The following is a 16,068-nucleotide window of genomic DNA, read 5'->3' on the forward strand; positions in this document are numbered from 1 at the left end:
TTAACTGTGAATCTGCATTTGTTCCTGTTACGTGGTCACTTTTACGGTATTTTGAGGACCAGCTACAGTATTTCGTTCTTATAGGTTCTAATTGAAGACTGCATTCCTGTACTGAAGAGGTATGCCAAAGAAGGAAGGATGTTTGATTACGTAATTAATGATCTGACAGCTGTTCCCATCTCCACATCTCCAGAAGAAGGTTAATCTAATTTATTTTCCTAAACTTCTGAGGATTTTCCATGTTTTCTGCCACTCCACTGCATAATAGTTGGCAGTTTGCAACCAAAACTTTGATTCTTTCCTTTTTTATAGCAAACCTGAGAGGCAACGAATGGTAGTAATATTTCATTCTTCTTGAATTTTTTGTGAATGTTAGAAAATACTAGCAAGTGTCTAGGACTTTTTAAAACTGTATTCTTATTCCAGAGTAGTATGAACTCATGTAATTCTTGAGAAAGTATTTGCAGAGTTGACACTCCAGTAGATTTTTCCTCATTCTGTGATTTCTTGGAAACATCTGGAAAATTGCTGTGAAGAAAACCAGAGATACTTCTGCCATCATTGCCATTGCATATGGGTTGTGTGCATTTTTTACTGTTTTTTCTTGTTGGTTGTTGCTTGCTTTTTTTTTTTTAAAAGGCATAGGATAGCTACTTTTTAAACAGTAGATATGTTGCAAGTCTTGAATAGGTAGTAGTGAACAAGCCAGTAATGTCATGTTCTGTTCTTAAATTATACTCTCTGTGCAGATTCCACATGGGAATTTCTGCGGTTGATTCTCGACCTCTCAATGAAAGTCCTGAAACAAGATGGAAAATACTTCACACAGGTATGATAACCTGGATGTAAAAATTATTGCTGTATATGTACTGCAGTCTGTGTTTTTCAGGTAAAAAAGGAAGGGGACAAAGCCAAACCAACCAACTAAAAATATTCTAGCAAGCTGGTTTTCTCCTATTGATTAGGGATTTTTGCATGAAATTTGGGCTTTGCTAACTGACTTGTCTTTTTTTTTTTTTAATTTCAGCTGTATTTGTAGCACTTGTATCTTTAAATCTAAAAAGCATAATTTCAAGAGTCAGCTAGGCATACTACAGGATATTTTAGCTGTAATTCTTGGAAAAGCAGAACAGATGTACTTTAGAAACAGGTACATGGTGTTTAAGCTAATGTCTCCAGTTGTAGTGTAAGACATGAGGATTTGTCATCCATAAAGGTGTCAGAATTTGACACAGGTGCAATGGGATGAGGAAATAAATCATTTGGGAGTAAATACTCCCTTTGCTTGCTATCCACTGTTAATTCAAGTCACTGGTTTGGCTTCTGCAAAACAGATTTTGAACACTTGAATATGTTTGTTACAATGCTTGGCACTTCGTGAAGCATTTTATATAGTCGTAAATAAGATTTTGTCCTTGCGTATGAAGTTTTTAATGCAACTCTACTTAAAAATAAGTAATTTAAGATTTGTATACTTGCTACAATACAGCCAACTCACTGGTAATATAATTGTGGTTTAGCTCTCATATGAAGATACTTCACATAATCTGAATTTGGAATACCACGAAGCTGTGTGCAATTGTACAGAAGTGTGCCAAGACCCAGCAGACAGTTGAGTGAAGTATAAGTCTCTGAAGTTGTATTTCTTTTGTCATGCCCACACCTTAACTAGTCTTCTGATGTATGGACCTAAGTACAGCATTTTGAAATAATTTTGTGAAGCTTTGAAATAGCCTAGCTAAAATTATGGATTTGAACTCTAATTCCTATCAGCACAGAGTTTCTGAGGTGTGTAGCGGAGCTGGTCTACTGTAAAATTGGACAGGTTTATGAAGAAATGAAATCTCAGAATGAGGTTTTTGGCAACTTCACTGTGCTGCTTTATTGTAAAATGCTGTGGTTATATGGGCAACATAAATTACCTTGTGGTTGAAATTTAAGATATGACTAATACGGTTGTATCACACTGTAAATCTTAATGGCTTTTCTATTCTGTTAATAGTGGAAATATTTATGACTGACTTTGATATTGAAAGGACACTACATCTTTTGGACAGAGCAAGCGTTTGTGTTGCAGTTGTCATACTTGTAACGTACACAGTGAGACTAGCTGCCTTTATTAGAACACATGCAAATATATGTCTGTGGACAGGTATCTGTCAGACTTTGCAGAAGGGCTCTGGGAAGAAGCTTGTGCTGAAAGCTGGATGCAGCCAGGGTACAGGGAGGTTGTTTCTGTCAGCTGAAACCAGTAGAGGTTGAGACTGCTGCAGCCCTGCTGCCTGTCCTGTCCTGACGGGAGGAGATAACTGAGCTCTCCAGCATCTCTGCTTGCATAGGAGTCAAGGACTGCAGTACTGAACTGGCCCTGGTGGGTTTAAGCTGTTGTGAAATACCGGTTTCAGAGTCCCAAAGCAACAAGGTGGGATGTGGCAGGGTGGGAAAGAAACAATATTAGAACTGAAGCGGCTTGCATTTGGACTTGTGGCTAACTGGTAGCCAGTGAAAGGGCTGAAGTACAGAAGCAGTGTACTCTTGCAACTTAGTCTTCCTGGGGGTGTTGAAAAAGGAAAATAATATTGGGGCAAACAGCTGTCGGAGCTTTTGATGTATCTACTGATAGACTACCCAGCTTCTTGTTTGATGGTCCTTGTAGCCTCCTCTCAGTTGGGCCTGATTTTAAAAGAAAAACAAACAGAAAAAAACTCAGAATGCTCAGTAGCCTGATCATAGGAAGAACAGACTTCTAAGGGTGCTTTCAATAAAATCAGTTGTCTGTAACTTTCTTTAAATTAGATTTTGAATTAAACTAATTGAGACTGGATATCTAAAGGATTGGGTTAGACTATGGACAGAAGTTCAAACACAAGTACTACTGACTTTGGTAGCTGAGTTTAGTCACGCACTGAAAACTCGTTTTGAATGCTCTGATGTGTTAGCTGTTAAATGCCAGGGTTTTTTAGCTCTGTGTAATAACGTTGGAAATTTAAGTTACTTTTGTTCCAAATGTCTACTTCTATGACGCTTATCTTAGGAGGCTGTACTGTACTTGCTGAAGGAATCACATGCCTTTTAAAGCAGTTCTGGTTTTAAAATGCAGGACTTTGTGTGTGGGCCCCCCGCCCCAGCTTTCTTAAAGTGCATTTTCGTTCTCTAAAACACAAAATATGTTAAATATCATCAAGAAAAGCAACTGGGGGAATGTCCACCTATTTGTTAGGGCCTCACCTTTGCTATGATGACAAAATGCTCATAGAAGAGATGTTGAAAAATGGTCATTGCTTTGTTGGCTACTGGCCAGTAGCTATAGTTGCTGCTTCTGCCTTGGCATTATATTGTACTAATGTTTGAGACTTCTGTCCTCTGATAGTTGTGATGCAGGGGTTACCTTGTGTGTCCTGTTAGAATGTAATTTTTTTCAATGCACAAGAAATGCTTTACCCAAAAGTGGAATTCTGTTCACAGAATGCCAGCTTTTCGCATGCTGTATTGTTGCCTGACTCTCTGAATGCCACTTCTGGGAAAAAGAAATGGAAATTCTCATCACCTCTTCACTGAGTTCTGCACAAGTTTTGGAAAAAGTTATCTTCAGCACATGAATTGTCAGCAGGCAGGGTCTAGAGCTGTCTAACTCTACCTCTAATTTATCTGAGATTATAAAAAGAGTTATTTTTTTTTCTGTGTGCTACTCTAACACACCTGATTGTTCCCCTGGATGCCAATGGTGATTCTCAAAGCAGTCTCCAAATGCTAATGCAGAATATGTTTTCACCACTAGGTGGAGACTGATAACTAATATTGCGTGGCAGTTGTATTAACACAGAGAGGTTCTGCCTGTGAAAGGTTTCTCAGACTATTCGTATTCCTAGGGGATGAAAGAACATATGTGGCCAATTATAGGATGAAGCAGGGACTTATTGCTTGTTTCAGCTCTGGAAAGATAGAAAGGGCAATTTATGGATCTTATTCTCTGTTGCTTAAGTCTGTGCTTAAGTATATTGGGGGAGGCGGGGGGGAACATGCCTTTATACTTGCTGTAAGCATTCACAATGAGAACAAAAACTTGTATGAGTAGCAGCCTTGCTTTTCATGTCCTTGCTTTTTTAGCTGCATCATCCATATTGAGAGTCTTGCAGCCCACATAGGACCTGGAGAGAGAGAGGTCAGCTTTAGGGCCTTTAGCCTGCAGAACTTGCAGCCTGTCTGTTAGTTTAAGGCTTGAGGCTTGTTTGCAAAAAAACTTATTTTTTAACATAATCCAGCTACTCTGCATAAGGGTCATATGGCTTGCTATGTTTCTGTTCCTCTTTCTCCTTCTGAAGCTGGTGCTCTGAAGTGTTTAGTGATTGTAATATGGGTCTGTGTCTGTGAGGTGCTCACTGTTGCCTCTCCAAGGGGAGTCAGTTACAGGTGCACGCTCTCAACCATCACAGGGGAGAAAAGTGAGTCAGTGAGGATGTAAGAACTTGGCATGTCCCAAGGTCTGGTTTCATCTCTAATGGACCTTCCCAGTAACTTGTTTCTGAATGTTATGTGTTTTAATGCTATTGGACCTCCTAAAAGCCAGGATGATTTTTAGATTGCTCAAGTGATTTTTTTTTTTTTCAACTTCAGTGGAGTATGTGTACTTGTAGATATTAGTGTGATATGTTTGCGTTTTTTTCTGAACTGTCACCAACCCGCACCTTCCAAGTAGCACACGAGGGTTGTCCCAACAGCTGTGAAACTATGCTCTGTGAGATGCAGAGACTGGTTGTAAGGTTGTCTCTGTGTGTCAGTGGATTACCTGTAGCTAGGAAAATGCCTTTTTCTGTGCTAAGTTTTTTTTGCTCTGCTGATCTAATCCTTTGAGGTTGAGCAGGCTATCATTTTCAGCCTGTTTATGAAGCGGAACATTTAAAAATACCTCTGAAAAGGAATTTGCTCCTTCCTAGTCTGGGTCATCCAACTGAGGCAGGATAGAAACTCAGACCACTTACAGGTTTGGGTTCCAGTAAACAGCACTAACCACTGGGGCAAGCATTGATGTCTCCCACACGCACATGTGGCCCTTCACCAAGCTGTCGCTTCCTGGCCGCTCTCTAATACAGCGTGTCCCTGCCCTCTAAATGTCCAGACCATCGTGATGTTGCTCCATAGTTACGCTCCTTTTTTTGGCTGCTGTGTGGGTTCTCTAATTAGCACTTGCAAAGATGGAGCAGCGTTCTCCTTGACTGCAATGTGAAAGGAGGCTGGAAGAAAGGATGCATGTCCCTGTGTGAGCTTGTGTGATTTCTTGGCAGTTTGGGAGTCTTCAAGGGACAGACATTTCATTTCCTTGTGTTACTGAGAGCTCATTTTAAAATTAATTGATCATTTGGCCAGTGGAGATACCTTCAGTTGGGTTTACCTCCATTATCTGCTTAACAGCAATCCCTGTCACCCAAAACTCAAGCCTAGCTTTGATGCTAGGTGTTTTATGCTGTATGTATTTCATTGCTTCTCAGTCACTCTGAAGTGAGGAAGGAAAAAAAAAACAAGCTTGGCCATGTTCAACTCCAGCACTTGTCATTACAAAATATAAATAGAAAACCATGTTACATTAAAAAATAAGCTTCTCTAGTATATTGGCACAGGCAAGGATGTCCAGTAACGATGATGTGTAGGGTAAGACATGTAAGAATGATGTGTAAGAAATGGGCAAGTTTGGAAAGGGACCCTTCCATCTGCTTTTGAGTCACTAGTTTACTTTCTAAAATTGGAAGGAAGTATAGTGGCCTAAATTCAGCCAATAACTGGTTGATGGACACATCTCCCTTATAGGTGGGTGAAGTTAACTGGAATTTACAGGGTACGTTAAAACAAATCATTTTTATTGTCTGCTCAGAACTGTATTTTTTAAAAAAATGTGTGCTGTAGAAACCTGAAACCTGAACCAATGGTACTACAGAATGTATGCCTTATGAAAGCCCAGAAGAACTGGTGCTGGGAGGCAGGCATGAGGTGCCAAAGTGCGTGTAAGCACTGAGCAGACTCAGAATGCAAAGGCTGTGAAACAGTTCAGGAATCGTCAGTGTTAAACAAGGTCTTACAAGTAAAAATCGGATAATCTCAAAGTTTAAAACTATCTCAAACACTTTCGTGTCAGAGGTGCTTGTTAAGGAGAAAAAAAAATTTTCGTCATTCCCCGCATTTCTTATCTGTCAAATTGGTTGACAATGGAACAAAGGTTAAGTAAGGGGAAACAGGCAGTGGAGTTTGGTAGGGTTTTTGTATATGTTGTAAATTGACTGAACAGTGTGGGAGAAAAAAGAAAGTCCGATTTTGCTTATTTCCCTTTGAAAAAGTGTAATTGGTGAGTCATTGGCTTTAAAGCTTATTAAACACTGTTCAATGTTAGTTATTGTTTGAGTTTACTGTGGCTTTTCAGAACAAAAAATGTATTGCTCTACCACATGACTATTTTCATTAGGTGGAGGGAGTTAAAATAAATGCAGGTTATTAGGCTGATCATTGTGTTGCATTCTGGGCTTCGTTCCCTGTGTCATATTTTAGCAATCTAAGTGTGATTGACATTGTTATCAACACTGTAGCCTTAGTTGATAAAGCTGGTCACTTCTTACAGAAAGGTGTTAATAGTAGTGATTTTTCAGTAACTTTTTCAATAAAGTTCATCTACATTTTGTAGATCTGATTTTTGGAATTCTTAGCTTTCTGTTGAGTAAAGCCAAATACTTGCAAAAACATTGTAACTGTGCAGAACTATAAAATCCTGTAGTGTGGCTCCAGAAGGGGAGGTTAGTAAAACATCCAGATGGGCTGTCTGAACCTTTAGGTAAGATCTTGATTTGGAGACTGGGGAGTTGTAGCATTGAAAAGTAAAAATCGCTTGTTGGCATGTTGCATTGTTCCTGTAACTTGTTTTCCACACTGTCTGCAGTGATTTGTCTTTTGCTGGAGGAAGGATGAAATGCTAAAGCATCAGGCGGGGAAACTGGATAGTTTTATGTCATTGTGTATCCTATTAAACTTCTTCTGTAATAGTGGTATGCTCCATAAATTACCTAGCAGTGTTTTCTATTTATGACTCAAATTACACACACAGGTTGTTTTTTAGTCTTCTTTTACATTCAGTCAGATGTTGAAACAGAATTATATGTTTGGTAAAGGACGGCTGAACCAAATAACTGCTATAGTCCCCTGGATAATAACAGGTTACTAAACAAGTACTACAGTAGTCTGTTCATTGTTGTGCTCTCTGCGTTTGTGCTCAGTGTTCACCTCTTACATTTTTGCAAACCTCTCTTTGTTTCCTGATACCCAAAACTGAATATGATATATTCAATATAAAGCATGCCATCGTTCTTTACCAAGTAATCAAGTACACATTTGTTCATGGAATATGATCAAGATGATAATCAAACATACGTTTTATGAAAGTTCTTTTGAAAGAGAGCTTTCAAGAATATGATTATCTTTTAAAAAAAGATGCTGTGTATAGGATTTTTTTTTTTTTAAGTTGAGGTTTTCTTTTCCACTTGTGAAAACTTGAGCACAATGCAAAACATTCATTGAGCATGGTGCAAAAAATAGGAAGAAAATAGGATAAAGTCTGTGACTGTAAGAGAGCTATAGTTTTTAATTAGATCTAGCTTGCTTTCCTTAGTTGGACCATCTGCATTCTTTCAGTCAGACGAGAGTTACACATGTTATCTAAGGGCAGGAAGGGACAAGATACCTCAATCCGTAATTGAAAATAAATCCAAAATTATGTGTGTGTATGCGCAAACATTTCCAGAAGTCATTCAGAGCAGAGGGAAGATGCTGCCATTCCATAGGCAGCGTCTATTGCTTTAAGCTTTCTTGTTCTTGTATCTCTTTCTTGCAAAGTTCAGGGCTTTTAAAGATCAAAAGCAGTACTCTGCTCGGACGTGCTTACGCCAGAAGGGTTTTGGCCTGTCCAGTAGTGAATAGAAAGAGTCATCTAGAAACCAAGAAGCTGGCTGTATTAGTAAATGACTGTTTCTCCTTTTTTAAATTTAATTAGACCTTTTTCTGTGTAATGCATACCCTCGTATCATTGAGAGTAATGCTTTTGTGATCTGAGATAAATAGCAAACTTCTGTGCCTCGGGCCTCTTGCCATCGTTTTGTAGGACTTCAGATTGTACGCTAGGTTACCAGGAACTGTGTATTCATTAACACGAAAGTTTCCTTTTTTGTTGTCTTTTTGTCTTCTGTGGTAAGCATTGTTCCTCCACTAGAAGTGGTAGAATGTGTGAGAAAGCTTAGGATTTTTATGATGAAAATAACTATGGAGAAATGGTAGTTGGTGCTTATGTTTCTACTGATTAGAAATCGGAAGAAGAAAGTAGGCTTTGTGCTAGGTCAAGGTAAAAGACCTTTATGCTGTAAGCTAGTAAACACAACCATTAGGGAAGGATGGTGCCACACGTCTCCTGAAGATGTCTCATCCTGACCCACATATGACCAGATATACACATGCTGTGTGGTCAGGTCATCGTCATCATATAACTTGCTGTTCATGTGTAGTGTGCAGTGTGGTTGGGCATCATGCTAGGACTTACAGGTTGAGCTGAGGGTTCCTCGTGAAAGTGGTGGAGGTAGAAGACCATAAATCAATGAATCTGGCTGTCAGTGTGCTAAGGACCTTTAACATATTCTCCCCCTTGACCGGAACCACAGGATGTCATGTCTCTGAGCTGTGCCACAGCAACAGTACATTCATATTTGGTGGGTCTTTGTTCAGTGTCTCATACCTGGAAAACAAAAGCTGAGTGATTCATAGACCGTGCAGTGGTGACTGTATTCAACTTTATTCCATTTTAAATTAGTATCCAAATAACTTGTATTTGCCACACTCTTTCTAAGGTTATTGTAGTTAAGGTTGTACAGTATCAGCTAGCCTACTCGGTTATGCAGGCAAGAAACTTGACAAGAAGGTTTTTTTATTAAACTTGTACAACTGGTTGCTTTGGGTATTCTCTGGTCAGTCTCGTGTTCTGTGGGCTCACTGTTATCGTCAAGTTTTCAAAAGTGGATAGTCACTTTTCTCACTAGAGCTTTCTCTATATGGGTGTCCCAGATATATGTTGCAGTAACTTCTGCTTGTTAATATTTAGCTTTGGACAAGGTTGTGCTTATAATTAGGAGTTGTTTTGGTTTTGTTTGTGGTTTGTTTTTTCATTAAATTCCTCACCATTTGTAGTCCTTGAGATGTGTTTATATTCCAAGAATGATTAATTTGGGTACTACTTCTTTGGGAAGGAATGCTGTGAATTAGTGTGACTGATGTTTCATAGTTGCACTGTTAAAGAAAAATCCATCTGAGCACTGATTTTTTTCATTTTGATCAGAAAAGTATATCACTAATATTCTTAGATGAGATAAGACAGGTCGAAGAAAAAGTATCATAGGAATCACTTTCGTTTCAGAGCATGGTCCACAGAAACTCAAGACAATGTGCCTGCAGCTACAGAACTTCTGTATAATGTGATCTACTTTGTCATATTGCTCTGTGGAAGAATCTGTTTTAAATGAATACTTTATGGGTTTTTTTTTATAGTGCATTTAAATGTTGTAAGACCTAGGCAATGTTAAATAATTGAGAAAATCTGGATGTTATAATACTGTTTACTAATATATTTAAGCAATCATAAAGAAAATGGTTATTGAGTAGATGTTATAGGTAAACAACACATGGTGGTCTGTTTTAACTGAAAGCCCTAATGTAATGGTTGCTTCTGCTAATGAGAAGATAGATAATGCCCTCATACTTACCCTTTCTTGAAAACATAAAAATTGTTGTTTGCTGTAGGCAGAATGAAGAAAAGCTGTTCAGTATTTGCCTTGTAAATATTAAATATTAAGAACAGCACGTATCTGGTTCTGAAGTATGTGGGAGCCTTGCATTAATGTCAAAATGTACATAATCATCTGAAATTTTGCTTATTTGTTTGATTGTAACCGGGACTTTTCTTTTTTCTTCAGGGAAATTGTATCAATCTGACCGATGCCTTGACTCTGTATGAAGAACAGCTTAGCAGGCTTTACTGTCCTGTGGAGTTTTCAAAAGAAACTGTGTGTGTTCCCTCCTACATGGAATTGTATCCTTAAAGACTAAAAAAGAGTGGGGAGTGTGTATTAATAAATCAAGCAAGCCTAGATTGCTTGGAGGTAATGAACTCAAGTGCAAGAAGGCGGTTCTAATTTAAACACTATAAATGTTTTTTTCCTAGTAAATGAACTACTACACTTTTATTTTGAGGATAACTGCAGGAATTATTTCTTTAAAGTTGCCATAAATTCACAGCTGGTGAAATGATCAGCACCTTTCAAGATCAGCCTATGTTTCTAATGTTTTTGAGTGTTTCCAAGTGGATTGTTCATGTGATGTATGATAAACAGTATGATGAGGGTAATGCTGCCTGGGAGTTCTGTCAAGACTGTATCTTTATTTTCTTGCACACAAAAACTCTTAACTTCATACAGATTAGCATGATCCAGATCCTTAAGTATTCTCTGATAAGTCTATTAATGAACACAGAGTCCAGACTGGATTGGGGGGGGGGGGGTGAGGAGAAATGTGATTCCTAACAATCATTGCTAGTTAGTGTTACTGGAAAAATATTCCAAGTGGAGGGGTATACGCATTTCTCAGCAACATCCCATTCCTAAAAATAATCCTTCAGAATTTCTTCATTTTGTGGGTGGCAGACAATCATACAAGGAGCTAGAAGTTTCTGCTTCAAGCCATTAGCTCTAGAGGGGTATTTTGATACGCTGTAGGGTGGTTCTGCTGGCTGCGTTTCCCTTGAGTGTTCACCACTTTTGTGCGATCTCCCAGGAAATGCTTCTGCAGGGTAATACCTGCCATGGCTCTCCCTCTCTTGACAGGAAAGATCTTTCCAGGATCTGCTTATTCGTAACATATTAAGCGTGTGAAACTTTGCCACAGCCTTTCTTCTGTTCTGTGTGCTCATTTTGTGTCCCTTCTCTGTCTCCAGTCTTCATACCATGTAATGCTATAGCCTGCTGTTCTGACTCCCTACTGACTGTAACAAGCTCCTCCTGGTTCTCATTATTGTCAGCTCCCCAGTGAAACTCAGATTTTATCTTAACGTTTTCAAGACAAAAAAAAAAAAAGCGTGAAACAGGATATGAAGATATTTGCCCCTGTAGCGTAAAATTTAAGAGAAACAGGTTATTTTTGCCTTTACAACTGCCAGGCCTTCATGCAACATGTATGTGATTTGAAGTATGCATCCTCAGAAAGTCTTCTAAATACTTCCTGCATTGTTTGTTTGGAAGCATGCAAAATGTTTCTAGATTAATTGAGTAGCATTTGCTACTCAATTCCTTTTGAAAAATACATTTAAATGTTTCTAGTAAGCTAACCGATATGAAATATTTTTAGCAATAAATTTATTAAAACTGGCCATTAATTAGGTGTAACGGAGCTTGAAAGCGAACGGTTCTTAGAGAAATGGGGCAAGTTTTATTTGCTTTTTCTAAATGAATTAAAATGATATAATGGTATAGCTACAGGAATATTAAAGAAGCCATCTTGATGGCTTCAGATTAGCCCAATGTAAATACTCTAACGTTTAATTTGGCCTTGGACTTCTGATAGTCCTTTGCTTGTGTTTCAGGTACAGGTGGTTGCCTTTCTCGAAACTTAGATATCCAAGTAGGAGTATGTATCTGAATGGAAGTTTATACCTAAATGCTGTTTCACAGATGACTGAGAGACATGATAGTTTACACTAAAATTGTGACAAATAATCAAGAATTAAGGTTTTATTTCTTTCTGAAGAATGTGGCACATTTGTGACATTCATTTAAGTGACTGAAATCTCTTGAGCCATTGAGCAAATCTTTTCATTTACACATATGTTCAGTTTTGTAATCTGACCAAAAGTTACCTGTGTGGGTACCTAAATGCAGCCAAAGTACTAAATTGACTTATTTTTATTGTTACTTGTTTTGCCTACTTCAGGAATTGTTGTGTAATTGTTACTTGACATTCTGGCGTTTACCAGTGTTGCTCTGGGGGTCACGGGAAATCCAAACAGCTGGTGACATAAAAGCCAGCTCTCTATTTTAAGGAAAGCATGTGTGTCTCTGAGGTCTCCACCAAGACCTTATGGTGAACATGGAGGCTCCCACGTGGAGCACGTGTGACCTTGCTGTATAAACAGAAGAATATTATCTTTATGTGGTTTTACTAAGTTACAAATCCCAGAAATCTATGCCTCACTCTGCAGCTGTTGCTGTAGCTCTTAAAAAAGTGAGGTTCATGTCTCATCCTCGGGTCTACTTCTCTGGAAGCAGATGGAAATAGAAATATGTAACTCTGACCTCTCTCCAGTGCCTGGCATGGCAAGAGAGCTCTTGAGGATCAGTTGTGTCTCTTGCCAGGAGTACCTCAGAGAACTGTGGTTTGAGCTTAGCGTCTGTGTGACTCTGCTGAAGCTGGGCCCGTCTCCCCCAGAGGAGCAGTAAAAAGAGCACTGATACAGCTGCCACTTGCTCTGTATTTACTTCTAGCTCAGTCTGGGCAATAAAGGTCTGCTTTCTTAAAAGTATTTAGAGATCTAAGGCAAACGCTGGAGAAGCTTTTAGAGAAAACCCTAGGCAAAATGTAGATGCCTCTGTTAAGTGAGTGTTCAACAGAGCCCTGGTAGAAGCAGTTAAGAGGCAGTAGACTTTTAAATCTTTCCCTGGTAAGATACCTGGACACCTAGTGTTCAGCTGCTGAACATCTCAGTATTAATTTTGTGTCTGACTGTGTTCTGTGTTAGGGATTCGCAAATTAGGTAGCTGGATGTCTCTTTCAGGCTTGGTACTTTACAATTGAGAAGATGAGCAAGAGGGATCCCAACTTGGTGAACCACTGATCAAAGTTTTCGTCACTCTTCCCAAAGTACTTCTGTAGTTCGTTCAGTGGTTGCAATGCAAAAAAAAAAATGCACCACCTGAAAGGCTTCAGCAGGAATTAGAAAACATGGGTTTGCAAAGGATATCAGTTTCAGTGGAAACGGGATGCTCTTTTGATCTACTGAGCCAAAAAAAGGATCCAGGGAGATTTCATTTGTGAGATCTTTGCCTACCACATCTTTAGGAGCTACCAGAAGTCTTCAGGATTGAAACATAAGTGAAAAGAACTACTTCCATTTTAACTATGTACTACAAACTTTGCTTTTATTCCCCTTAACCACTTATTTTGTCCAGATGGGTATTCTACACTATTTGGAAGAAACAGACTGACATCTGAACATCAAGATTATTTGAGATTACCGTAAAAGTACATGCTGCATGGAGCATATAGGCCTGCTGCGTGCTGCATATTGGCATCTTGAACCTTTAAATTATATGCTGTAGATGATCCTGAAACTTAGTCATGCTATTGATTGTGAATTCTTTAAATGTTTTTTATTATTATTTTAATTTAAAAGCAAATGGAAAAATGTATATTTTGATGAGCTAGGGTGTTATTTTTGAAAGTCAACTTAAAGAGGAATAAGCAGCGAAACTCTATAGCTGCTGAATGCACTGAACCTTTAGAATGTGATCCTTTTTATTTTTTTGTAGATCTTCACAAACTGATCGATTAAAAAAGACATCTTTAGCATTTCATCCCTGAAGGGTGGTCCATGGAGTTTATTTTGGGTGTATGTTTTTTGTTTTACCACCAGATTTATCTGTGGTGCTTTTTAAGATGGAGGGAGTTTTGTTTGATTTTTTTTTTTAAATGAACACCACAGTGCTTCCATACAGAGAAAAAGGGCATAATTAAAAAAAAAAAAAAGAAAAAGGAAAAGAAAAAAAAAAAACACTTTTCAAAGGATACCCCAAATCCTTCATTGCAAAGGGAAGAAAGCTAGTCATCTTAAATTTTGTTTATTTACTCTAGTTTCATTCATCATTGCTGTATAATCTCTTCTGCAGGAGAAGAATCTTTGACCTTTCACCTCATGGAACTCTTTAGCTGCTGCCGTATTGGTTATTTGAATTTTGTTATGGATTTTACAGTAGGTTGTAGAGACACTTTGAACTCTGTCCACATGAAACTTAAAGCTGGTTTTCCATCCCAACACAGTGCAAGAAATTGAGTGTAATGAGGTTCTTGTGGGCATAATACTCCTCAACCTTATGGGAAGCACTGTGTTCTTGAAGGAAAGGTCCCTTCAGAGGGCAAAGAAATGTGGGTGTGATCTAGGTTCATGGGCACCAGTATTGAATGTTTTGAGGCAGGCATGTATACTTCAGTAGGGTAAGTCCTGGTGTATTGCTGCAGATTGACCATATTCTGTGGGGCTCTTGCTGAATTAGATTCACTTGCAGTGTAAAAATCAGTGGAAGCTAGTTTGCATTGTAGTTTTGTTCTGAAAGATAAAAGCATTTTTTCTTTAACTGTTTCTCATGTTGTCTGAAAAGTTATATTTTTGTAAGAATGTGCTATATGTACTGACTAAAACTCTGCTTTCAGTGTTTAAAAGATCCCACTTGAAAGGAGGTAGGAAGGATATAACCATTCTGTGCATTTCTGTACATTTCCAAGATAGAATAAAAAGTGCACTATTTCCGTAAACGCTCTAATCCTGAACCATAATGATGTTGTTTTCCTTCAACACCTAGTATCAACATTTTCTTAATTTTATTGGAGGGAGTTGATTTCCTTCCCCTCTTCCTCCCTTCCCCCTCCCCCCCCCCCCAAGATACTGATAATGAAAACAAAACAAAAAAGCACTCATAAGATCTGTATTCTTAAATCATAAAGAATTTTACTGTGTCCCACGTATATAAACTGTTCATGGATCCTGAGTAGCCTGTGTAGAATTCCAGGGTGATACTGGAAAACTAGCAAAAATCTGCTCTTCATTTGGCATATAATTATTTATTGTACAAAACAGTTGCGCTGCTAAAATGCTTTCAGCTTGGAGAGCCAATAGAAGCATTCTTCAGCCGTACTGTTTTAAGTTATTGTGGTTAATGTTAATTCTTTAATATACATGGGGCACGGTTCTTCCATGGCTTACAACTTGTGCATCTCTAAATACTCCCAAAGAGCAGAGCCTCCCTTTAAACAGGAGGAGAGAAAAGTCTCTTGCATTTCCCTGACTGTTTCACCTCTGTATACATCCCAGAAAATTCCTTGATATTATTGCCTATGACCTAGTAGTGACCCTTCATTTACGATACAGGACTGCAATCAGTGTATTGTATAGCTCCAAATGAATGCAGATATCCTATAAACAGGTAGGTGTATCCTTCACTTTGCAAGCATGAATATTCCCATTGATCCTTAGCGTGATTACTCATGTAGGTGAAATTAAGCACACAGGCATTCCCTGGGGCGGCGCTTACAGCATATATGTCCCTGAGTGAGGTTGATAGATGTAGAAATCAGTCACAACGAGTGGGGGTGGTTGTTTTTTAGCGAAGAAACTTGTGAACTGGAAGATGACTTAATATACTTGCTGGCTGGCTGTACCGCGGCTGGCACTTCTCTTTAGCATCACTGCACAAGGCTGCCTGAGCACGGAGCTGTTGGGTGTGCAGGGTGGTTCTGTAATCGGTTCCTGGAATGACCAGGGGACTTGAATTACATACTGATAGGTGAGAGGCGGTAGTGCTTGCAAATCTTTCCTTCTCAGCTGATGCAGTATAAAGAGAGCTGGAGGAATTATTTTTTTCTTTAAACTTTTTTTAATGTAGGTTTTTTTAAAGTGATAGATGCAGTATAAGGCAATTCAGCAAACACAACATTGTATTTTTTTAAGTTGCTGAATTGATTCTGGGCAAATATATACGCACTGTCAGTCTTTATTTATTTGTTGCTGTAGCGTAGGTTTTTTTAAAAAGGAGAACAAATATCTTCGTGTTAGAATTTTCAGATGCCAACTGCTCTAGCTGATCAGTTTTCCATGTTTAAGGCCAGTTGGGAAATAGCTGTGATTGCTGCACTACGTATGCAAACAGTTCCCAAGATACAGTTAACATTAGGGTTTTCTTAATTATTCTTTGCACTAAATGCTGCTTCCACCTAGAAATGTGATTTAAATAT

At 38.5% G+C, this 16,068-nt stretch overlaps 1 protein-coding gene across 1 annotated transcript in view; it reads left to right on the forward strand.

Moving 5' to 3' along the window:
* The window catches only part of SMS (spermine synthase), a 57,039-nt gene extending 42,620 nt beyond the window's left edge, over positions 1–14,419 (forward strand). Inside the window, exons 8-11 of the mRNA XM_075096982.1 lie at positions 85–199; positions 750–829; positions 9,990–10,105; positions 13,233–14,419. Of these exons, the coding sequence (XP_074953083.1) occupies positions 85–199; positions 750–829; positions 9,990–10,105; positions 13,233–13,275 (354 nt within the window). The 3' untranslated portion in view covers positions 13,276–14,419. The remainder of the gene's footprint in view (positions 1–84; positions 200–749; positions 830–9,989; positions 10,106–13,232) is intronic.
* Positions 14,420–16,068: the final 1,649 nt, after the last annotated feature.

Source organism: Phalacrocorax aristotelis, chromosome 1 (assembly GCF_949628215.1).
Source record: "Phalacrocorax aristotelis chromosome 1, bGulAri2.1, whole genome shotgun sequence".
NCBI classification, from domain to species: domain Eukaryota; kingdom Metazoa; phylum Chordata; class Aves; order Suliformes; family Phalacrocoracidae; genus Phalacrocorax; species Phalacrocorax aristotelis.